This window comes from Carassius gibelio, chromosome A2 (genome assembly GCF_023724105.1).
Source record: "Carassius gibelio isolate Cgi1373 ecotype wild population from Czech Republic chromosome A2, carGib1.2-hapl.c, whole genome shotgun sequence".
Lineage (NCBI taxonomy): Eukaryota > Metazoa > Chordata > Actinopteri > Cypriniformes > Cyprinidae > Carassius > Carassius gibelio.
This window is the reverse complement of record NC_068372.1, coordinates 17,999,085-18,025,159: the sequence shown is the minus strand read 5'-3', so window position 1 is coordinate 18,025,159 and position 26,075 is coordinate 17,999,085. Positions and strand designations below refer to the sequence as shown.

At 38.1% G+C, this 26,075-nt stretch overlaps 1 protein-coding gene across 8 annotated transcripts; it reads left to right on the top strand.

The window, feature by feature from the left end:
• Positions 1-28: 28 nt before the first annotated feature.
• LOC128029319 (E3 ubiquitin-protein ligase RNF31) lies at positions 29-20,034 on the top strand. 8 transcript variants are annotated; one of them, XR_008187360.1, is made up of 25 exons: positions 30-176; positions 864-1,063; positions 1,911-2,057; positions 2,141-2,296; positions 2,389-2,445; positions 3,141-3,294; positions 3,402-3,561; positions 3,658-3,803; positions 3,973-4,115; positions 4,936-5,169; positions 5,256-5,570; positions 6,189-6,374; positions 6,509-6,715; positions 7,058-7,231; positions 7,399-7,497; positions 7,654-7,743; positions 8,038-8,152; positions 10,463-10,575; positions 10,787-10,897; positions 11,127-11,175; positions 11,775-11,871; positions 14,314-14,479; positions 14,568-14,770; positions 19,198-19,282; positions 19,677-20,034. XR_008187360.1 is itself a non-coding variant. In XM_052617071.1 (23 exons), the coding sequence occupies exons 2-23, from the start codon at positions 866-868 to the stop codon at positions 14,616-14,618; spliced, it is 3,066 nt and encodes a 1,021-aa protein (XP_052473031.1). In that variant the 5' UTR covers positions 30-176; positions 864-865; the 3' UTR covers positions 14,619-20,034. The 8 variants fall into 8 exon arrangements, 2 of the variants coding, with proteins under 2 accessions (XP_052473031.1, XP_052473000.1); XR_008187359.1 differs by lacking the exon at positions 19,198-19,282; XR_008187358.1 differs by having other exon boundaries at positions 19,198-20,034.
• Positions 20,035-26,075: the final 6,041 nt, after the last annotated feature.

Here is a 26,075-nt window from a genome sequence, read left to right as displayed (position 1 = left end):
ATAGTTTATCAAATGGTAAGTTAACCAAGCTTTCTGGAATACCCCCCAGTTTCACTAATCTACCCATTGTTATGTTGATGAAATGCGCTTCCTCACAGTCACAGCGCCTCTATGCGGATAGATATTTCAGTTTTACGTGTGAGTGAAGGAGAGCACTGCTCCTCTGTCAATACACGGTGAGTACGTTATTATCAATCGACAGCTCATAAAATACTTCAGACAGTTGAGTTGACTAAAAAGTATTAACAGGGCCACATGTAGAAGGTTATTCGTAATGTAGCTGACCAGTGTTTTGATTATTAATCCTAAGCGTTAGCCTGCTAGCGTATTAGTATTCAATATCAGCGGGCAAGTCAAAACAATAGTAGGGGTTTGATTTTAGTACACGTCTGTCCGTACGGGTTGGACAAATAACAACGAAGACAGTAAAACATCCGTTTATCTAGAAAATGAAATGTATTTGAGTAGACTTAACGTTAGCTAACTAGCTTCGTGTGAGTTGTTATGGTTTCGCTTTCCAATTCAAAAGACAGCTAGCGTAATAGCTCATGTGGATTTAGTGTAAAAGCATCAATACAGGTTATTTAAATGATGTGACATTCATGTATGCAAAATATTAACAATGACTGCAAATAAACGATAAAATGACTCTGTATGTTCGACAAGATGATCAACAAATGTGTTGTTGACTCTTGTTTATGCTTCAAACATAATAAACCAGTAAGCCACCATTTCTAATGCCACTAAACTTGAACTATAAACCCAACTACAGTGTAATTAGTTTGTTTCCTGATGCATAAGAAACAATGAATAATTCAGGCCCTGAGTGTTTTAAACCTAAAGCTTTGATGACTCTCTTTCAGCTATGGCCTCTCTCAGTGATCAGCTGGAGGAGCTGAGGGTGAATGTGGAAGTCAGCTTGTCTACTCCAGGTTCTGCCCAGGAGATGAGGGCAGGGGTGACAGCCATGGCCAACATCCCCCTCCCACCCTCCAGCAAATACCGCTACATCGCTGCTGAAAGCATGTTGACGGAGAACAGTAATGGAAATAATAAAAAGGAGGTGAGAGCTGGTGTAATGATTCATTTTCCTCTGCAATCCAAAGAGTGTATGATTATATATACAGCAGGAAGCAAAAAATTTACTTTTTAACCATTTGCATGTAGTGAATGCATACAAGGCTATGACCATGTCTTGAAGATTGGGGGATAAAGGTGGGTAGTAGTAGTAGTCCTTTAAATAAAAACGATTTAAAGGTTTTAAAGGAATAAAGAAAAAAACACATAAAATAACTATCCATTATTGAAATCAAAATATTTAAAAATACTATTTTATTTTTAAATACACATTTACTCTTTGTAATATGTTAAAAATGGCATATTACATATTTATGGCATATTAATGTTTCTTGTACTCCGTTGTGAACTACAGTAATCACTTATATGGTGAAATAAAAAAAAAAAAAAGAAGTAGTTTGCATTAATGGATATGGTTTTTAGTTGTTTAACATCTCTGTCATAGAACAGTTATCAAAAGTTTAGCTACTCTTATATCCTACTTTGAACTTTCTCTGTTAAACATGAAGTGTCATGAAAATATATCTTATACACAATTTGTCCATATCCGATTATTTGGGGGGAACTGTCTTTGGTGGTTATGGGCCTGACTGTATAAATTGGGAATGTATGGGTTTATATTGGCCATGTGAATGATTGACATTAAGCGCATAATAATACATAGCTCTGGGTAATCTGTCACAGTTTCCTCTCGTGTTTCACAAGAATTTGTTCTCTTTCCACTCATTTATATGACTTCCTAGTTCATTTTTACCAACTGTTGTTGTTTCTGGGTTGTAATGTATTCTTGTATGACTATTCTGTTGTTCATTAATTTCTTCTGATCTTTTTAGTCCCTCAGCCTCTTGCAGAAGCTTTCCACCGCTCTTAACATCTTGGAGAAGTATGGCTCCAATCTTACCAACCCCAACAGGCCGAAGTACTGGCGTACAGTAAAGTACAACAATCCTGTCTTCAGGACCACTGTAGATTCTATTCAGGTGTGTGGTGGATGAGATTATGAGGCTTTTTGTATGAACCATACAAATTTCTGTGGTTACTATTGTTTATCTTCCTCTTTCAGGGTGGCAGAGCAGTACTCAACCTTTATGGCTACACCGATCAGCAGCAAGATGGCTTGAGCTTTCCTGATGATGTTGTCCAGCCAGATGTTGGGAAGGTGGCATCAGTGACTCTTGAGGTCATGTGTCTCCGTATGGAGCTGGACATGCTAATCAAGGTCTGAGGCTGTCAAGTGTAAGCACTTAGTGGGTTTATCACAAAATCACAAATAACCATTCAGCTCACATAGAGTCTTTCTCTTTTCTGTAGGGTACCCATCCTTATCCAGAGTTTTTTGAAAGACTTATTCCCTCCCTCAGAGTGCTGGTACAGTTTTTTTTTTTTCCATTCTGCACTTATTTAAATTTGTTGGATCATTTATATGGTTACAATAACTTGTCCATGCACTTTTTTCAACATCAAAATAGTAGGTTAAAAGTGATATATACACTACCACTCAAAAGTCACTTATTTATTATATACTTTTTAATAGAAATTAATACTTTTGTTCAGCAAGGGTACATTAAATTGATCAAAAGTGACAGCAAGGACATTTATAATGTTACAAAAGAAACAACAAAAATTATCAATTAAAAAAATGTTGGAATCGCCACAAAAATATTAAGCAGCACAGCTGTTTTCTGTTTCTTGAGCTCAAAATCATTATATTAGAATAATTTCTGAAGGATCATGTGACCCTGAAGACTTGAGTAATGGCTTCTCAAAGCTTTGCTATCACATGAATCAATTAAATTTAAATTAATTGTTTTAAATGCATTAAAACAGAAAACACTTATTTAATAAATATTAACTGTTTTTTTTTTTTCTTTCTTTTTTTGTTTTTTAACAAAATTAGTTTCTGCTGTATTTTTGATAAATGCAGCCATGGTGAACATAAGACTTCTTAACAGCCTAAAACTTTCGAATGGTGGTGTTTGTATAAGGGAAAGTGCTTCTGTTAGATTTGTTTGCTTTTTTGCAAGTTATGTTAATACTGTGGTCTCCATATAATGTCTGTACAGGATGAGGGAATCAGCACAGATGCAGTTACCTTCTCTCCTAGTGAAAGTCCATGGGAAAAACAAACTCCCTCGCCTGCATTGACTCCTCTTGAACCTAAATCTCCATTCAGTCCAGCCCACTCTCTCTCTTCTCAAGTGCCCTCTAATCAAACAGGTAAGCATGTCACAATTATCAACCCTGGCTTTCCTTTTAAATAATAGATTTAATTGTGAGTGTCCGCTTTCATCATTTCTATTCTATTCCGTGGAACTGCTCTGCAGAGATCTGCACCATATGTGGTATATTTCCGGTGTCTGCTCACTGTCCCACCTGTACTCAGCGGCTGTGCTTAGAATGTGACAGGCTTTATCACTCCCATTCAGGGCGTTCCACGCACATTAGGATTCCTGTGACTTCCTCAAAAGCCACAAAACGGCTCAGGTTAGCACTGTTACTCTGGAAGGTTGAGAGAACATATTTGTGTAGAGGATTTTGTTGAACACCTCTGTATGTCGCCATTTCTTTTTTTTTCCTTAGCTCATCGCTGTCAACATGGCAGTGTTCATACTGCACTACAGTAAATACGGTTCAGCAGGTTTTGTGTGAAACCTGTGATCGACCCCGCTTGTCCTCTGCTGCGCCATCTCTACAGGAAGAGCCATCTCAGCCCTCTACAATATCTGGTTAGTCTGTGCATCCTTCTTTTTTTTTCAGTTTACTTTCACTTTTTCCCCATTAAATAGGCCATCAGTGATGTTTGACCTTTTGATATGTCAAGCTGATAATTCGACATGACATAAACATCTGAAATCAGTTTTTTTATTTTTTTTCCCCATCACTTCCTTCTATCAGAATGGCAATGTAAAAGCTGCACTGTGGTGAATGCAGGCAGCAGCATTCTGTGCGAGGTGTGTGAGCGCCCTCGTCTTGCCACCAGACCCCCTGTCACACCCTCACGTCCGACCCCCTCCTCTGCAGGACTCATGGACAGCCAGGTGCCATGATCTACTACATACCATATGCAGTTTTCTTACAGATAGTTTTTTGTTTACATATATAGGTGAAGTGTATAATTTATGTACCAATAAGTCAAATCAAGCTATAGCGCTTCATACAATACAGTTTTCAGAGCATTTTCACGGTAACACATGGCTAAATAACAGAAGCTAACTTATTTAAATACAAAACAAATTCAAATTCTGCCGTAAAGCAGCTCTAGAAAAAAAATGGTGTAATTGTTTAGTTCCAGTCAGTTCAGTGTTGATTCAGTTCAATTCATTAAGTGTAAAGTTAATTAATTATGAAATGAGTTCTACAGAAGGCAACATTGTTATTCATCTCAAGTCAGTTCAATGTTGATTCAGTTTAATTCAATAACGGTGTTAATATTGCAAAAAATCATAAATTGTTAAAGTAATTTGATTCAGATATAAGCTGCACTATGAAAAACAATAGTATCATAATCCAGCTCAATTCGAATTCAGTTTTGTTCTCATCTGATAGTGTCTATTCATTCAGTTATATTGTCTATTCGAATGCACTATGTTGCAAAAAGTAATGTAAAGATTCCCTACATTCTCTACTGTTTATCAGGAAGTTCTGATGTATAAACTTCTAATGAGCCAGTGTTATTTTGGTGTGCTAAATAAAGATCACAGTTCTTTTTGGTGCTGCTGCTGGTGGGTGTAATAGATAATCTATTTAACACCGATTAACTGAAGAGAATTGTCATTGCAAATGAAATGAGTCTCATACTGAGTTTTATCCTGAATGCAGGTTCCTGTTTTGACTTCTCCTATTTTCCTTGTCATTTAGTGGGTTTGCCAGTTTTGTACGTATGTCAACCACACACTATCACCTGTATGCGAAATGTGTTGTCTGTCGAGGTCAGAGCCTGCTCTGTCACTCCCTAAGCCCCTTCCACTCTCACCAGTCAAGGACATCACACCGCTTCCAGCGCCACCTAAAGTCATTCCCACTGAGGACCCTGATTTCAAAAGGCAAAGACTGATGAGGGAGGAAGGGCTTAAACTTATTCAGATCATTCGTGTAAGTTTGGTCGTTTTTGTTGTTGTAGCCTGCGCATCATCCTCAGAAGTTTACAAGTATCCTCATTGCCTCTGTCCTTTTCTCAGGAGGGAGAGAAGAAAGGAGTGAGCCCAGAGGAGGTTTACACCAGCATGTGTGTATCAGGAAACAGTAATGTAACACCGTATGATTGGCTGAAAGCCGAGCTACCTCATGTGCTTGATGAGATCTGTGTGATGGCGGCATCCTATCAGCAAGAACCCAACACACAATCAAACTGTTTAGGGGGGGACAATGGCCAGGATGGACAAAAGAGCAATGCAGTGCCCCTGTCCAGAGCAGAAGCTAAACGGGCCTGGCTGGCAGCAGGGGGCGACAATGAGAAGGCTGTCAGACAGGCTCTCAGAGCCCGAAGAGTTAAAGTGAGTAAAGACTATTCTTGTGCATCCAAACACCATAATACTGATACTCATACTGATTAAACATCTATGGCTACTATTTGGGGAATTTCATCTGTGTTTCTAGACTTTTCAGAATATTTAGTGATGTAACTTTAAATGCTAACATTAAAATTGAAGGGATGGCAGTAGGAAAGAAAGCTTAATTTGGAGAAGCTGTATGTCAAGCTGTGTTTTGATACTATTTTAGGCAACAACTTTTATTAACATTTACAACAGGATAAGAATATATAACGCTTAACAGATCCGTTTTCTATATGTACAGGTACATATTTCAAGTTCAAGTTCATTTTATTTATATTGCACATTTTATAACAGCCACTGACTGACCAAAGCGCTTTACAGAACTACAAGATTAAAACAATAATACCATGACACAAAATTCTAATAATAACATTGTTAAATGTCATTTTTAAAATAATTGTTATAATGTTGCCTAGTCACAGTTTTTAGTGTTTTATTTTTTATATATTTAAATTAAATAATATTGAGTATTAATGTTGTCCGTAACATGAAAATAATTATTGGCTTATCAGTATCATTCCTGGTAAATATGACATTTTGGCTCTTTTTGTTTGTTAGGTAAAAGAGCTTGGCTCTCTGGGCTTTAATGATGTGACCCGCTGTGAAGAAGCCCTGCGGCAGAGTGGAGGGGATGTGAGGGGGGCTCTTGCTCTGCTGCAGCGCCCTTTACTGGAGCCATTCCATCAGCGCATGTGGAGTGACGAACCAGAGCCCCCCATTGACATCAACCATCCTGATAAACAGGTGACTGGCCTTTTACCTTAATGGAGCTTCACTGAGACACTGCATTCCTTTCTCACCATTAGATGTACAAAACAGTTTTTTGTGAAAACTTAGTCTGTATCATTTTTTGTGTGATATATATATATTGTGTTCAGCATGTTTGCCGTAGGCTGCTAGCAATGTTTGACCTGCCCAGCTGGGGGCGCTGTGAGCTGGTTCTGTCTTTGCTGCGGGACCCCACAGCCACATACACACTGGAGGATGTGGTTCAGGCAGTGCGTGAATCACCTGACCGGGACTTCATTCGCCGTGTGCTGAATAAGGAATGCCCCATCTGTCTGTCAGTTTTTCCCCACAGCAAGGTACTTTGCATCAGCTCCTTCCCTTCTATGTGATGGACTCCAAAACTTACACTTTTGACATCAGAATGCCCTTACTTTTAGGCATATGAACTGTTAAAGGGGAAGTTCACCTAAAAATCATCATCAAGTCATTTACTCACCATTATGTTGTCAATTACTTCAGTGGAATGCAAAAAGAAAATTTTTTGAAAAATGACTACTAGTCATACTGTCCCACTGGGTCCAGTTCACAAACGATCTCTACATGGAAAAATGCTACATTACATTTTTTGGGGGTTAATGAATGTGTTTGAAAGTACATTAAATCAGGGCTATTTTTTGGTGCTTTTCTGTCTGTCTTAGATGCGGTCTCTGACATCGTGCCAGTGTTCCGTGTGCTGTGGATGTTTCAAGCAGCATTTCACCATAGCGGTGAGGGACAAGCACATCAGAGACATGGTGTGTCCTGTCTGCACAGAGCCTGACATCAACAACCCTGAGCACCTGAATAGCTACTTCTCCACTCTGGACATACAGGTACTGCTAGAGAGAAAAAAAAAAAAAAGAGGATCAGTGCAATACTGGGAATTTAAAACAGCAGCAATATAGCTGGGCTTCAGGCTACTCACTGTGATGTATGAAACCATCTTTTGTGCGTTTGTGTCTGTCTCTGTGTGTCTCTATGTGTGTGTGTGACTGCCCAGCTCAGGGATTGTCTTGAGCCGGATGTGTACGATCTTTTCCACAAGAAGCTGACTGAGCAGGCTCTCATCAAGGACCCAAAGTTCCTGTGGTGCAGCCATGTGAGTGACACTGCCTCCCTGCACTTTTCACTTCTTCTCATAGATAGCTCTCTTGCTCAATCTGCTTTAGTCTCATTCAAGCATAATTTAGTGATCTGAAAAGAGGTGCACAATGTGATCTCATGCATCTCTTTCTCTCTCTTCTCATTTCCACAGTGTTCATATGGCTTCATCTATGACGGCGATCAACTCAAGGTCACCTGTATGCAGTGCAGGAAAAGCTTCTGTGCGCAGTGCAAAAAACCGGCAAGTGTTTTCAGAAAGCAAGAAACGGAAATACACATGAACACAAGACTTGAATTTCAGTGTTGGGGAGTAACTAAAAGTAGCAGCACTCTCAATTCACCTGTGTTTTTCAGTAGAAAAGCAGTAGTCAGTAGCTTCAAAAGAGTGTCACATAATGCAATAACACATTATGTTTACCAACAAGTCCAAAACAAACTCTCATATGTATGTGTAGTGACAAAAACACTGAATGAATATTTAATTGAATGATGGTAGTTAATGTCTTACTCTTTCTCTGTCTGTCTCTGTTTGCAGTGGGAGCCGCAGCACATGGGGCTCTCGTGCGAGCAGTTCCAGCTGTGGAAGCGAGAGAATGACCCCGAGTACCAGAGGCAGGGCTTGGCAGGATACCTGCGTGACAATGGGATCAGTGAGTCACCTTTTGATTTGCTCTAGAAGCCTGTCGGACCTGTCCTTTCACTCTTCTAATCCAAATATACTCGCAGCAAACAGTATTGCTGCCATCTCTGCCCCTGCCCCACTCTGACAGCCAGAATGGATCTTATCCTTAAGGAACAAATCGCCTGCTTACACAGTCTGTTTTTGTTGTGTTTGGTCCAGTGGAGAAGGAAAACCAAATAAAATATTAATGCTGGGTATTTTTTCACAGGCATTTTAATTCTGACTTCACACCTCGTGAGAGAGTTACTGATTGCTCAATAGTTGTTTTTAGTGTAGCGTTTCACTTAAGACTTTTTCTCTCCCTCTCTTTTCTTCTGAATCCATTCATCTGGATTTCCTTTTATCTGTATATCTGTCATTCTGTCCATACATCTGAAGGTCCTTTTAATGATTCAGTATGCTGAAATATTAAATATGGAGTTCTATAGATGGAATTTCAAAGAGATATATTTATCAGTCTGCCTGTCCAACTCTATCTATACTGTATATCTGTCTGTAATACGGATTGGTATGTGGCATGTGTTAATTGTGACTAATCAAGATCTGAAATGTCAACAATAGAATGCTCTCGTAGCCTAAAATTTGGTCATATAGCATTGTTCAGATCTAGTTCACCATACAACAATTCTAGGTTTGAATGAGGAGAATTAAGAATTCAACCACTGCATTTCAGGAACCGTTTTATATATATATATATATATATATATATATATATATATATATATATATGTCGATTTAAACATTAAAGCATCCAAACACAAGATGCAGAAACGCTGAACAGAGTAACTGGTCACTCGCACTGTGTTCGGAGCTCACGAGATCGAGAGCAGCGTATCACGGACAGCGACACTGAACCGAGCTCTCTTCTGCGAAGTTCTCCTCGAAGTCCCTCCTGCACCTGAACGAACAAATACAAACCGCAGTTTGAACAAAAAAAGGGATGAAAGAGCCCAATTAAGTACTCGCGGTGTTCTGGTGTTCAGGGCTCGCAGAGAAAGGCGTCTCAAAACACTTGAACATCGAATTTGCTTATTTTTTCTCTTGTGCCGACAAATACATACAAAACATGTCAAAATATCCACCTTGGAAATTATGCTCGAAAAAAACTGTCAGTTATTTCTTAAGTGAGAGTAAACAGTTGAAGAAAAATGGGATGTGTATTATATTGGATGTGTTCATGGTCTCTTAAAGTGACCGCGCCTAATTTAGCTACTGGCTGCTGTAATGTTAATCCAAGAAAATGATAATCACTCACTGCTCTTGACTGAATTACTTTGTAGTTTTAACAGTCAGACCAAAAATTATTCAGACACCAGACATAATTTTTATATATATACAGCGAAACTGTAATAATGTGAGAAATGTGTCTGAATAAATGTAGCTTTGATTGTATATTTCATTTTTACATTGAAGACTAACCAGTGCTATTTTACATGCAATTATTTGGTTTCTGTACCTTGACACCTACAAACTTGAAAAAAAAATGTAAACATTGTGTAAATAGCATAAATAAATAAAAATAAACGAACATGCAAATTAAACAATTTCAGACAGGATCCACTGATACAACCTTCACCGGGTCCCCGCTGACCCCAGCTATGGCAATTCGAATGAGCCATTTTAATCTAGATTAATTTCAAGATCACACTGATATTAATCTAGATTTAAAAAAATGTATCTATGCCCACCACTAATATATATATATATATATATATATATATATATATATATATATATATATATATATATATATATATATATATATATATATATAAAATAAAGAACAACTCAATTTGATCTGTTACCTGTCAAGAAATGGGTATCAAGTGGTGCAATCAGTAAGCAATTACAAAAATGAAATCAATGATTTGTAAATAAATAAATATATACTTGAATATATAATAAATATATAACGCTTATAATAAATGTATATTTAAATATGTAATGTAAATTTTTAATGTAGTTATTATTTATCTTCGTGACTCATATTTTCTTCCTTTTAAAGCTAAAACCTATTTCTTTTCATTTTATGCCATGTCTGTGTATTTGTCTGTTGACGGTTACAGGAAAAACCTGGATTTTATTTGATTTACCTGGATTTTCAATGTGATTTGATTGTCATGACAATAGACAAAGAGTCTGATTGATTATGTAAATTATGTTTCTTTTATTAAATTCAAAAAAATTCAACATTCACTGTATAGGCTAAAAAAACTCACACAGCCTGTTCTTTCTGTCATGTAATGCTTTTTTCTATATGTGTGTTTCTGTCTTGTAGCTTGCCCTAACTGCAGGTTCCAGTATGCCCTGGCCAGGGGTGGATGTATGCACTTCAGTTGTTCCCAGTGCAGGTATCAGTTCTGCAGTGGATGCAACAACCCCTTCCACACAGTGAGTTTCTGGCTTGTCTTGTCGTCTTAGGATTGTTTGTGCCTATTTGTAGCTCTATGTGCATTTTATACGGCACTGTACGTGACTGTGATATTCAGTTTGAAGCCAGCTATGGCTGGGCTATAAGTAGAAGCCTTCTCGGGAGCACTGTTTCCTCCCCCCTTTTATTCATCCTCTTTCCCTCACATCTTGCTCACTCCTTCTCTGGCAGACGTGTGCAGTGAACCAGTGTACTGTGACAGGTCTGCATGCCCATCACCCCAGAGACTGCCTCTTCTACCTCCGAGACTGGGAGCCTGCCAGGCTTCAGGCCTTACTGCAGGTACACACACACACACACACACACACACACACACACACACACACACACACACACACACACACACACACACACACACACACATACACTCGCTTTGACACAGGAACACACATTTCCTCCTAAACATTCACACGCACAGCACTTGTGTGCCAGATTTGGTGATGAAATATCACTTCTTATCTCCACTGATTTATTCCGGAGATTTGTTTGAACGTAAGTTTTTTTTCCTCAGAAAAAGGGGGTGAACTACAATACTGACACTGCACCAGGAGCACAGACTGGTACGTCTTTATTCGTAAGATTCGTAAGGTTTGTTCTAACAGCCTGTTCATAAAAAGAAAGATAACTATATTAGCGTCCAAACCAGTGAACAATAATGTTCTGTGTTTTGTAAGCGCGTACTAAAGTTATGTTGTCTGTTTGCTGTTAAATGTTCTGAAAGTGATTCCACTGATATTGTTCCTTTGTGACGTTATCGTTATAGCTGTGGTGTGGACTTATCTACCCAGTACTTCTCTAATTTGTTTATCTGTCTATCTTTTCATCTAATTTGTCCGTCTCTGTCTTAAAGTCTAGATTGCGTCCAGTTTCACTCTTTATCTCAATTGCCCAGTGGAGCAAAATTGCTATTACTGTAATGAAAACCTAAAAGCTAGACATTGTAAAGCAAAACACTGTTTTCTGAATAAACAGCCATCCAATTATCGCTTCTCAGGCCGAGGCTATATTTGTACCATGAAATCGTAGTCAAACACACACATACACTTACTCCTTACAGCTTTATTTCACGCTCTCTTCCACTTCTCTGTCCTGAAAATATCTTTCTCAAAATCTCGACCTTTCCCCCAAATGCATCCTTGCTGTGGTGTTTTTGCGTCAGGTGTGTGTGGAGTGATCGAGCAGAAAGATGAAGGGCCTCGTCCGACTGATTCGCCGTGTGGGGCTCAAACTCAGCCAGCCCAGGCAGGACTCTGCGAGTGAGTGACATCAATGTTACCATGTTGACTGCTCCCTCTACTCTCTTAAAAATAAAGGATCTTTATTAGCATCTGTGGTTCCATGAAGAAACTTTTACATGCATGGAACCTTTCCATTCCACAGAAGGTTTTTCTTAGTGGAAAAACCAAAGACCATATAAAACATGGACGTAGCATCCGTGACGTCACCCGTAGACTCCTAAAGAGCGTTTTTGAAGCTCAAAGTGTGCAGAGCGGGCCTTTGCCTTCTTGGCAGCGCGTCACCGCGTGACTCTCCTGGACAATCGAAAATGGGCCAAAGGCGGGAGCTTGTTGCTGAAGCCACACTCACCTAGCTCGATGGCAGTGTCAGCAGCGGCTATCCACCTGTCACTCAAGTGGCCACTCCCTTAATTATGCAGAACTTTAAGGCTTGATCAAATTTAAACGGATGAGTTATGAAAAAATTCACCTTCTCACAGTTGTCATTAAGGGCAAAATTAGCAATATAGTCCAAACTCATTTTTTTGCACCAGGCTGTCAACATGTTTTTTTTTTCTGCTGTAAAGTTGGGCATTTTAACATGGGGAGTCTATGGGACTGACTCCCTTTTGCAGCCAGCATTCAGCGGCCAGTCAATGAAATGCAGTTTTAGTCACTTGTTGGCTTCACAAAAGAGAGCTGGAGGTTGACGCTTGGGGAAAAACAAGAATTCTTAAGATTGTTAAAATGTTCATTTAATAACTGAAATTCTGTAACAACAATACACAAACATGTCGAAAAAAGACCATACTTTTAATTTTGCACTTGGTTACATAATTTTTGGCAGTACCTTCACCTCTATTAATGTGAATCATTTTTAAATCAGTGTTTCTTTGGAATAGGTAGGCAATAAATGAATTTCAACATTACTACCAATAAGGTTCTGACCGCTCTTTCAATCTTTAAGATCTACAAATTTGAGTTTAGAATAGTTTAGCACGATCACTAGTATATTATCTAATAGGCTGGACTGGAAGTGGACTAGTGAGCAAATATGTTACCTTGTGACTTGTAGCCGCGACAGATGTGGGATTCGAATTACTGACAACTCGTTTAGGCTGTTCAGAGTCAATTTTTTATTTTCGGAGACGATAACTATATTTATTGTGCACTTTAAGCTTTACAACTCTGCAGATCGTATACATTCACATACAGCTTTCATAGAGACCCATAGGTATCACTTTACAGTAAGACCTCTTTAGTTAACTATTAACATTCACAATGAGCAATAGCTACATTTGCTACAGAAGTTATTAATCTTTGTTAAAAAAAAAAAAAAAAAATCTTCGTTTATGTAAGCTCATTAAATAATACAGTTGCACCTTTAGATTTGAACAACTTTATTAAATATTTGATTACCTAAGCTTAGTGAATGTTCAGATAAAATTTTTATTGGCAGTTTATGTTAACTAATGAATTAACTAATTTTAATAAATAAAGCCCTAATGTAAAGTGTGAATTAACAATAATGAATCAAAACACTTTCAAACAATATCTAGGGCATGTTGTAGTCCAGATTAAACTGGGATTTTTTTTTTTTTTTGTTATAAATAGCCTATTAAGTCTTTTGCACTGTGGTGAACAAATCTGAATGGCTATGTAAAATTATTTAAATATATATTAGAAAGTAGTGCAGCTCCTAGATTTATGGGGTTTCCAGGGTAAGGACTTTATGCTTTCTGCAGTTTAGTGCCATCTGCTGTCAGAGAGTGAATGTGCTTTCATTCAGCGCATCTCTCACGCATTCCCCCTTGTGGTTCTCTGGTTGCCTGCTTGTTTACATCAAAGCACACACACATCTTTCAAGAAGCATACAGCAGTGTTGTACATTTTGACCAGTTGATGGGAAAAGTATTCTTAAAATGAATTCCAAATTCAGAATAATTTGTAATATATAATTATTCACGGTATTTAGAAGTGCCCACGATAACAATATTGTGCATATTAATTACCGTGATATGTTACTTTACCGAATACTGGCAGATGTCTTGTCAGGCACAAAAATAACTGTATCAACTCTTTTTCAGCACTAATTCTTCACTGTTCACCTTTATTAAATCCTGACAGTACTAATTTAACGCCAAAAGATGGTTTGCACTGGCACAAGATGTTAGTAAATCTGGCCCAAAGACTCTAACAAATGTTTGAATACTTAGAATATGTCAACGCTTATATGAAGGATAGTATTTAATTTGACACAGTGTGAGTGAATATTGTAATCACATTTAAGTTTTGAACACCGTATGATCTAGTCTTGAACAGGATTAGTGAGACACTTATAAAAACATCAGTTGCAATGCAATGGCCGAAGAGCTCTGTTGACTTTATATAAAAAAAAAAACACCTGTCTACTCAGCCAGACAAAATGACCCAAATTCCTTTTATGAAGTAAATAAAATAGTGCTATCATCTGTGTTTCAGGAAGCATTATCGAGAGTATCTGGTCAGCCTCATTAATGGGCATTCTATTGACCCCGCCCACCTTTACACTCTTGATGAGCTGACTGTGGCCTGCAGGAGATACCACGTGGATGTCAGACAGGGGGACGGAGAAGACGAGAGAGCATACTTTGCCAGACTGCTTAAGGTGGGCTGATAATATCCTTTTTTCGGTCAATAAGCATGACTTTTTTTGTACAGCTATCAAAAGCTTTCTTTACCTTTCACATCTGCAGAAACTCATGGATGACGTGCCTCTGGGTGACAAGGTCCTTCGCAAGAAATGAAAACTTTTTTTTACCATGAACATTTAACATCTGGACTATTTTAAATATAGCTTCTTTATGCTATGAGCTGCAAGGCCAAAGGAATGTTAAACACAGTGCTTCCCTGCTCTCAGTGTGATGTAGTTTCACACATTTGCACAATGAACACACTGGTGAGTTTTCTTTTTTTAATCAAAAGTTTTGTGATTGGAAATTGTTCCTTTCAATCAAATTTGATTTTAATCAACTTCAGATAGCTGATCTAACAAAACAAGAAACACTTGTTCTGTGAATGCATATACACATTTGATTTTATTTTGTCATTTTAAATTTAAGCATCAAAATTGTAAAACAACTGCATTTTAAATGGTTTTAATGGGTGAACCCTTCAGCTGATTCTTAACTGTTCATTAGCTCTACTTTAAGCTGTTCATTAGCAGAGTTTATTCAATCAGTTAATTACAAAACTAAATCTTCAGATTGATAGGTGTCAAATGTCTTACAAAGTTATAATGGCATGTTTTGAATGTGGGTCTATATGTAGATATATATATATATATATATATATATATATATATATATATATATATATATATATATGATTAAACATAATTTATAAAATGATGAATTTAGTGACTGTGTTTCAAAGAGAGCAAAATAGTCAATAACTCCTAAAAAGATGAAGCAGTAAAACCACCAGTCATGCTGACATCATTCGATCAACATCTCAAAGACGTTCTTTATTACTTTTCCATCCAGTCACATCAAAGTTATCTCTGAGATCATAGCCCTTAACATTTTTGCTCATCTCTGTATAAGTCATAAAGCCATTTACAGTGGGGTTGTAGTCAGGGAAACCACTGATCAGTTGCTGTTTTTCGTCAGAGGACATTTGTGCAGCCAGATATTCCTGAATATATGAATTATGGGTTGTTTTAAGCAAAAATTATATGCACACGTACTGAGAAAATACTGAGAAAATCAATTATATTTAAAGAGGTCATTATTTTTAACAATAAGAATTGCATGCACTGTAAAGTTGTAAGATGCTGATTGGTCGCATGTAGTAGTTGAATTCATTGCCCCCCCTTAAATCTGACATATCACTTTACCATAGGGCTGGACGATTGTGGCCTAAAATCAAAACCTTGATAAATTGAACATTTTACCTCAATTATAAATAATGAATGATTATTTTGTTTCAGGTTTTTTTTTTTTTTTTGGCCTCATAGTTCACTGACAAGGTTTGTACTGTAAATATGATTGACTATTAAAGGTGAGATATTTTTTCCTATTGAAAGAGTGATCTGACATCATAGCTCACTATCAGCAGTTATTTTATCTATGTTTGTAACATTTCTTACAAATTATTGCTCGGTGTAAGAGATAAATGATCAGATAAAGATAATTTAGCACAGTACCAGTAGGAGTGATTGCGTGTGTGAATTAGTCATACCATCTATATATTATTGTGAAGCTGTGGGTTGTAAATAGCCTAGCTCCTTCAAAAGTAGAAAAATATAATAAGTTTTGAGATTCTAAGCTACTTTAGTGATAAATCACAGGACAGCGCTGACAACTAGTTTCTGCATTCCTCGTGTGCACGATCTTCACATCTACTGTTTATATGAGTGTTCGTGCAACAATGCAGCTGCGCGAACATAGTAGCTTGATATAATAATACACACCCGATCGCGCGCCATCACTATGTATTGAATGTGTTTTGCTTTTATGGGGCAGAGTCAAGTTGCTACACACACGGTAGTATTATTTTACTAAGTATGTACTGTTTAAGTATTAACAGGATTTAAAAAACAAAATAACCGACACGTTGGTTAGAGGTTCTGAATTTCGATTTCAATTACTTTTCGATTAATCGTCCAGCCCTACTTTACCTATATAATAACTAATACTCTGTTTAGCTTATGTTCACCAATGTAGCTCTTCAAGAAGCACACTTAACTGATCAGCTGTGAAATATTGAGTTTCCTATCAGGATATAGGATATCCGATCAGCCACTTATCCTGCCCTAATGAGGCCAGTTTGCTGCACAACAAGGGATAAGCTTATGCTACAGAGGAGCCTTATGCTACAGACTTCCATTCACTCCCCGCTTCATTTGATCTCAAATGGCATACCACTATAAGTACACATAAATCAGGCAACCATCTTGACTTAATTTACACACGCAACTGTATTGCAGACAACTTTCTGGTAAAACCCCTACATATCGCTGTCCATTTCTTCATTACATTTAGACTACATTTTCCTACCTGTGTGCCCCCACCCCCCATACCAGTTACTTTTAGATGAAACCTTCACTGCCTTTCCCACTCCCATCTTTCCTCCATAGTATCCTCCTCTCTTCCCTCACCTACCCATTTCTTATCTCTGGATGTGAATGCAGCAACTGACACTTTATACTCTACTTTAACCTCTTGTCTAGACAACATTTGTCCTCTCACATCCAGGCCATCACAGGCTGCCCCTTCTAACCCCTGGTTATCCGATGTTCTTCGTGATCACCGGACCAAACTCCGGGCAGCAGAGAGACACGCGTGATCTCTTCAGAACATTAAATTCCCTCTTCTGTCCCCCTCCACCCCACCTCCCACCACTTCTAACAATTGATGATTTCGCCACATTCTTCATAGAAAAAAACTGAATGATAAGTAGTCAGTTCTCAGCCCCACACACACAGGACTTCAAACCAACCACACCCACTGCTAAAACTCCCATCTTCTCCTTCTGTCCCCTCACTGAAGCAAAAATATCAAAACTTCTCCTGCAGCTATCCTACAACATGCTCTCTAATCCCAATCCCGTCACACGTCCTCCAAGCAATCTCTCCTACACTTTTACCAGCACTCAAACACATCATCAACACATCTCTCCTCACAGGCACCTTCCCCACTGCATTCAAGCAGGCTCGGGTAACCCCACTGCTCCAAAAACCTACATTAAACACTCCTCTTCCAGATAGCTACAGACCTGTCTCTCTCATTCCATTCATAGCAAAAACCCTCGAAAGAGTTGTTTCCAACCAGATATCATTGTTTCTTTCACAGAACAACAAACTAGATGCTAACAAGTCAAGTTTCAGGAGTGGCCATTCAATGGAGACTGCGCTGGTGTCAGTCACAGAAGTCCTGCGGATTGCAAAAGCTGATTCCAATCATCAGTTCTTATTCTGCTGGATCTATCTGCTGCTTTTGACACTGTCAATCTTCAGATCCTTCTGTCTGCCCTCTCATAACTGGGCATCACAGGAATTCCATTTCGCTGGTTTGAATCCTATTTTACTGATAGGTCATTCAAAGTGACTTGGGGAGGGGAGGTATCCAAAGCACATCAACTTGTCACTGGTGTTCCTCAGGTCAGTTCTTGGACACCTCCTCTTCATAGTATACACAACATCACTGGGTCCCATCATACAGGCCCATGGATTCTCCTACCATTGCTACGCTGATGACACAGCTCTATCTTTCATTTCAAACAGATAATCCAATGGTAGCTGCATGAATCTCAGGCTGCCTGGCATACATCTCGGCATAGGTGAAAGAATATCATTACAGCTCAACCTTGGAAAGACTGAGCTTCTTGTCTTCACTGCCACTCCAACTCTACAGCATGATTTCTCCATCCAGCTAGGCTCTTCTACAATTTCCCCATCAACTTCTGTCAGAAATCTTGGTGCAACCTTTGATGACCAGCTGACCTTCAAAGACCACATTGCAAAGACTGCTTGATCTTGCAGGTTTGCATTGCACAACCATCAGAAAGATCAGGACCTTTCTAACGGCGCATGCTGCACAACAACTTGTTCAGGCCCTTGTCATTTCTAGACTGGACTACTGCAATGCTCTTCGGGCTGGACTTCCATCAAGCACAATCAAACCTCTACAAATGATTTCGAATGCAGCGGCATGACTGGTCTTCAACGAAACCCAAAAGACCCCATGTTACACCTCTCTTTATCTCCTTGCGATGGCTACCAGTTGCGCCTTGCATCAAGTTCAAGACATTGATGCTTGCATATAGAACAGCGACAGGCTCAGCACCCGCCTACTTCCACTCACTTTTACAAATCTAAATCTAATAAAGTTTGAGATCCGTTACCATCACAGAGAGGCTCAAAATCACTTTCCAGAACATTCTCGTTCACCATTCCTGGCTGGTGGAATTATCTTCCCATCCCTATCTGGAATGTTGAATCCCTGACAATTTTCAAGCAACAGCTGAAAACTCATCTTATTCGAAACTACTTGGCTTCATCGTAAAAAAAAAAAAGATAATAATTATTTATTCATTCTTTTTCTAGCTTGTATTAATTTGAACAATGTCTAAAATTTGGTATTACAAGCACTTCCTGTGTCTGTTTGCCTCTTCTGAGGAATTATTTTATGTATCCCCCAATTGTAAGTTACTTTGGATAAAAGTGTCTAATGGAAAAACACAGGCACAATTGCTTTTGTGTGACAACTATTCTTTTGAGTCTTCTTATATCACCAAAACCTTGATAGCAACAATCCAAAATGAATCAGAGTTAGTGTGTAGATTGTTTTGTCCGGTTTTTCAGCATATTGATTGGCTCTGCAGAAAGCACGGACATAATAAGGAATGCATGATGGGAAATGGTGATAGAAGAAACCCCATGAGGAGCAGAGGACAGACATGTTCTGAGGTAATTGTCTGTGTGAGGGCACAGCAGTGAAAGAGATCCTATTGCTTACAAAGAAGCCTTTATGTTTAAATTTGTAATCACTTTTACAATAAGGTCCAATTAGCTATGCCTAATGTTAGTTTGTGTTAACGGGCATGGTTAACAAATGGAACCTTATTGTAAAGTGTATTTTCCTTCTTTTTAGCAAATTAGCTTGGGAACCAAAGCAGGGTTAAAGGTTAAAATGCACCAATAGATGTAATCAGTTACAATGCAAATAGTTTTACATCATGCTGTCTGCGACTGAGGCAATAGTTCAGTCATTTTACCCTGAATAAGCACACTTTTAGTGACTTTCTCCATGATTACCACAGTTGTGGCAAGCTGTGATGTGACGTCTAACTTGTTTTGACAGATGGCCTGTCTGGTGTGGGGACCTGTGTCTTGGGGGCTTTGGGGATAGATGAGGTTCTGGTCTGTAGCAGAGGAGGGAGAAGAAAGAAAAAGACAGATATCCAGCCTAGCCCAGCTGGGTCTGTGATTCTGCTTAAAAGTTTCCACATCTTTGACACCCCGAGCCACCACTCGAAATGGAGCTATTGTATTGTTTAGTCACAAGATATCTTTATAATGAGCTTATGTCTGTGCAAATTCATTTTCTAATTGATTTGCATATTTCAATGTTTACATTCTTAATGCTCAATTTATTGGTGCATGTTGTTTCAAAAATGCTTTAACTCTATTGGATAAAATAAAGCTCTGTCCAATACTCAGTATCTAGTTTTATTTGAAAATATGTCCATTTATGAAAGTAAACTGGGTTTTGAATGTTTGAATGGCATTTCATGTTGACTAAGGATCCCTGTAAGCTCTTAGTGTAGCAGTGTAGATACTGTATGTGTACTGTATGCTCTCCATAGACAGATGGCCCTGAGAAATGGGTTATACATCACTAGGATCACTCTGATATGTCTTCAGGCCTTCCTTCTTTTTTTAGATATCAAATCTGGATTGAACCATTAATGAAGCCAGGAGAATCATGGATATCATGATACAAGTGAACAGTCAGTTTAACTGTGTTAACAATCTTTGTGCTGCATGCTAATTATTCATTAAAAGGTGTGTACACTATTTACACCAATTATATTTCTCACCAAAGTCTGGGTGGCCACAACATTAAGAACTAGTTAAAATGTTCAGCTGCCTGGTTTTTATTTCTTTTGGTCGCGTTGCCCGCCTAGAACAGACGCTCCTCGTTGTATATTAATCACCAGAGCCCATGGATTGCTGTAAATGTAGTGAAACTGCTGACTTTTCTGCTTAATCCCATTCAAACTTTACAGATGGAATATTTGGAATGAGAGTTCCATGAACCACGTGACCATACTGCGGCGAGATGTCACAAATCTGTTTTTCATCGGCTTTTCTAATAATCAAGCGTGGATGAGAAAACACTGATCTTGGAAGTTTAGAATCCATCTGATGAAACATTATTGAAATATAAGGTATGTTTTCGGCTGCAGTGCATTGCGAAAAAGTGCGACGACGGTTCTGAATGGCTGTGTTTTGTGATTGACGTGGTAGCATCAGGGCATCTTTTTGGACATGTTTTGCGTCTTGAATGTTTGTGTGTTCTGACACGATGCTAGCCAGACTGGTGTGCTTTGTAGTAGTACATACTGCAGACTTTGGTCAACACACTGCGTTTGTGAGTGGGGTCAGAACCTCCTGAATGGAACTGAAGTTCTTTAACATGCACCGCACCTCTCCTTTGACCTTCATTATCTTGCATAAACAGATAGCAATGCAACTCAAATGTAGTGGTGGAATGCTGATCAACCAAATCAAAATAAATTGGCACCAGCAGTCAAACAAAAATGAGAACATTCAATGCTTCAAAAAAAAAAAAAACCTTAAAGGGGTCATCAGATGCAAAATTCACTTTTGTTGTTTGAAAATAAATGTGATCCAGCTTTGTCTATAGAATAAGCAAGTATAAGCGTGTTGTTGTTGTTTTTTTTTTAATGAATCTTTGCAAATCACCTTTCCTAATATATGCTAGCTAGCAAGTTTTGGGCTGAAGTTTACAGTCATCTCATCCCCCCAGAGAAGAGAGTGGCGAGGTCAGCAGAGCTTATTAGCATTTAAAGCAACATGGACTAGAAAACAGCTGATTAACAAGATAAAAAGTGTGCTTTTTACATTACCATTGATGAATTTGAAACAAAGTATGTTAGTAGACTTTTCATTTAGACCCTAAAGAATCATTTCAACTTGTGGAAAATGGGCATCCGATGACCCCTTTAAGCACCATGTAGGCCTATTATGTGAACTCCAATCCACACTTGTGATAACTTAATATTATGATATATATATATATATATATATATATATATTATATATATATATATATATAATATATATATATATATATATATATATATATATATATATATATAATAGATTTTCTTTCACTAATAATTACATATTTTAATAACATCCTAACTTTATTACATTCTATTATTGAAAAAACTAAAATATTCCATTCTGAGCATATCCTAAATATTGAAATGAGTAACTGGTTCTCCATGCTTGCTGGCTTTCTGACTGGCATTATCTACAAAAATTTGACTTTCTAGGCTGCAATTATTATTAAGACATGTCTGTTTTGGAGCTGTGCAATTTTCAAAAGTTGCCGATATCCCACAGGACAGTCAAATGCAAGAAAGGCAGAGCAAAGAGGGGGAAAGACAGGATACTATGGGCACTGGAAAGCTTTCTGTGATTAAAAAAAAAGGCAGCTTCTGGAAACTCTAATACTTAACCTGATCGATGAAGCAAATATAATGCTCTTTGAATTAAATAAATGTTTACCTTATCTGTTTTCTACAGTAAATGCTTATTTTCATCATTTTGTCCTCTCAAGCCCATCCAATAAGCAGCCGATGAATGAAACAAAGTGCAGACACATTTGTGTCTTTTTTGACAAACTGTCAAAATGTATGTAGTTGTTATCCATTGCTTAGATGTATGTCTTTAAGATATACTTTAAAGTCACATGAAATCAAAGGGGTTTTTTTTTTTTCAGCAGAATTTCATTGGTAGATTTGGTCTTTGTAATACTTATTTAAAACAATATTTTGAAACATTATCTTTTGAAACGATGTAAGGATAAACAAGTAGCTATTATATGAGTTAAACTTTATTTTATCTGACTTTATTTATCTGATGTTTTTTCCACATCAGGTATCAGAATTAATATGACTTGAAAATGGCAATTCACTCTAACACGTGGATCTGAAATGGACTAAAAGCACAACCTTCCCTGCAGTGGTCACAAAAGTTTTTAGACACTTAAGACAATTAAAAAATGCCTATGTATTTGTATTATAACAAAACATTGAAATATGGCACAAGCACACTTTTTGATCAAAAAATTTAACACAAGATAAGGTTTTTAGGTGTCAAAATAAGAAAAAAATAAGATTTTGTTCAAAATGACCCTCACTTTCTAGCTGCAATTTTTTTAACACATTTATTAAAGGGACAATAAGTAACTTTTTAGGTATTTTATTATCTAAAATCAATATTTTTATTCATAAATATGCCCTCAATGGTGTACAAATACCTATGCCAATGTTTAAACTAATCCTTGTAAATGAAGAATTTATTATCTTTATATACATGGGACGGGTAGGTCGACGGAGGCTTCCATGTAGTTCCGCCATCTTGCAAAACTATAATAGCTGAGAGTGACAAAAAGTACTAAGCCAACGCGTTTCCACAGCGCGTTTTCGGTCAGAGCCAGAAACGCAGGTGCAGAGCAGTGAGAGGCGCTTGAAACTGCACCGGCAAGTTTAAAAGTCTGGATTGCATTCTTATTATGGACCATACATATGCCGCGCCACAGGAGAAGAAAACATAGTCGCCAAACCAGTCAAAAATAGAACGTAAAAGGAAACGTGACCGTAGATTACAGAAAACAAGAGTTAATGTCGGGGAAGCTTTTTCTAGGTGGAAAGAGCTAATTTTGGGAAGTTGTGGCCTAATGGGGGGAAGTTGTGGCCTAATGGTTAGAGGGTTGGACTCCCAATCGAAGGGTTGTGGGTTCTAGTCTCGGGCCGGACGGAATTGTGGGTGGGGGGAGTGCATGTACAGTTTTCTCTCCACCTTCAATACCATGACTTAGATGCCCTTGAGCAAGGCATCGAACCCCCAACTGCTCCCCGGGCGCCGCAGCATAAATGGCTGCCCACTGCTCCGGGTGTGTGCTCACAGTGTGTGTGTGTGTGTTCACTGCTCTGTGTGTGTGCATTTCGGATGGGTTAAATGCAGAGCACAAATTCTGAGTATGGGTCACCATACTTGGCTGAATGTCACTTCACTTCACTTAATGCTGGATAAAGATTTCAAAAGAGACACTGAAGTGGCCAGTTTTCTTCTCGACAGGTAAGTCAGTGTTACAATCTATATTATAATATTTTTTTTTATATCTAACAATGCATATAATTCAGAAAATATAACGAATAGATTAGACATAACTACTAATTACAATATTTCATGTTTTCCACAGTCAGTAATTCATACTGTAACATTCGTTTGTTAGTTGTCATGTTGCAGTTTGTTTGAAATAACACCTGTTCACCTGAAGGAAAACTCCACGAAGTGCTATTAGAAGACATCCCGTCAAAGCTTTTTGGTACATATCGCCTACCGTAGATGCAACGCGCATTTGAAAAAGCGAGGCGCTGGAGAGAAAAATTAGTTTGAATGCAAAATACAATTTCACCACTAGATGGGAGTAATTCCTACTTAGTGCCCCTTTAATATTCATGTTTCTGAAAAGTGACACTAATTGGTTTAGACTAATTTAAAAGGTGGCTCAGAAGTTCATTCTGAGAAAAGCTAACATTATTATTGTTTATTCTTTGTATTATTCTTTATTTTTTGTAGATGACAGGAATGATATTTTGTAAACTACCATTCAAAAGTTTGGGGCCTTAAAGCTGCAGTAGGGAACTTTTGACGCTCTAGCGGCTAATAAACAGAACTGCTTGCGTCTTGCGGAAGAACATTGTAGCTGGAACTACTTCTCTCTGTTTATGTCTATGAAGAATCACAAAGGTACTGGGTTACTCCGCCGCGGTACCCCCGAAGCAATCTAAAATAGTCAGAATATAAACACTTATTATAGGTGCACCCTAGTGATTCAGGACAAGCTAAAAACAGGGTTTGGAAAATGGATTCATGGTGTACTCGCTTATTATGTTCATTTTTCTACATTTTGAACACAAACAAAGTTACGGACCGCAGCTCTGATTGGTTGTTTTTTACCGGGAGCGCATGACTTTCTGCAAATGGCAATAGGACCACTGGGAGGAGCCAGAGGAGCTTGATTTTTTTCATAGATTATCTGTCTCATATTCTACTGTCAGGACATAATGACAGGTTTAATAAATATGTAAAAATATTTTTTTACAAAAGTTCCCTACAGCACCTTTAAACCTATACACTTGTTTTATTATTATTATTATTATTATTTAATTTATTTGCATATTTGCAACACAAAATTATATCACTTTGATTAAAACAAAAAAAAAATCTTATTTTGCTGAATAATGTTTGCATTATTCTTTGGTAATCGATCCAACCCTTAATTGATCAAAGAACCCTTACATGTCTTCTAAGTAGAGAGTAATTGCTGGATTTGTAAAGTTGTTGTTTGATGTTCAAGGATCTAGGATCACCAAGTAAACTAGTTTAGTTCCAACTGATGCGTAATTCTCTCCAGGAATCAGGAGCTGCAGGGAGTGCATCAAGGCCAGGCTGCCTCCTCCTGTTGCCACACATGACCCTTGCACAATCTCCCTGGGGCTCTGACCATCGAGGCATGTCTGTCCCTTTCCCTCACTCTCAATCTCACTGTCTCACTGTTGCTGCAGGGAAGCTTGACACGCAAAGCCATTTGTCCAAATATACATGTGCTCAAACCGGGTGGGTACCCGTTTTCACACCTGGAGGTCTCAGGGGTACCTTGTCTGGTTTATGTCATGTGAGCACTGTGAGCACTAGGACCACATGACCTACCGATCACAGAGGGAGATGGGATGAGCTACTGACTCTACTGTGGGGCTTCAGCTCTTTTCGTTCCTTACAAACACAGATGTGTAAGAATATGGACCTTAAACATGATAACGTGAGAATTTCTCTTATTATCGCAGATGCCTGATGTTATGCACTGTAATGACAAATCATTTCCCTCCAAATTTAGTTACTCAGTTTGAGTCAAATTATGATTCCCATTACAGTAGCTGTTCACCCATGACAAGGTTTAAATATAGTGTCTTAAATGACTCCCTAACAAGTGTCATTTGCAAAGATGCTGTATATGACAATTCCGTTTCAATCATGTGGCGGCTTCTCCTCGTGTTCTCTATTTAGCTAGAGATGACGAGGTTTCATTTTGAAATGCCATGGCAATTAGAGCTGAGCTAATGAATTGTGTGGTCCCCTGTGCTCAGTTGTGATTTGACATATTTTCTCCGGTGCACTGACCGTGAGTTGCTGCACTATAGACCACACTGTAGTATTCTAGCATGACAGGCTTGTGACACACACATATTGTTTTTATAGTATACAGTGTTTGGACACTTGAGTCACATTAATGATGAATGTATATAATCACAATAGAAACAATACATAAAATGGCATCTGGAAATGAATGATGCTCGACTTTTCTTATTCATTTTTGCATTTAATTTTCACTCATCTGAATGTGATGTTTAGTACATATTACTATTTTACAATTTGTATA

Excerpts from the sequence above, each read along its gene's own strand:
- LOC128029319 (XM_052617040.1), top strand. The coding sequence starts at position 866 with ATGGCCTCTCTCAGTGATCAGCTGGAGGAGCTGAGGGTGAATGTGGAA. Across the intron at positions 6,375-6,508 it reads TCAACCATCCTGATAAACAG|CATGTTTGCCGTAGGCTGCT; the intron begins GTGACTGGCCTT and ends TATTGTGTTCAG. Across the intron at positions 7,498-7,653 it reads AGTTCCTGTGGTGCAGCCAT|TGTTCATATGGCTTCATCTA; the intron begins GTGAGTGACACT and ends TCATTTCCACAG.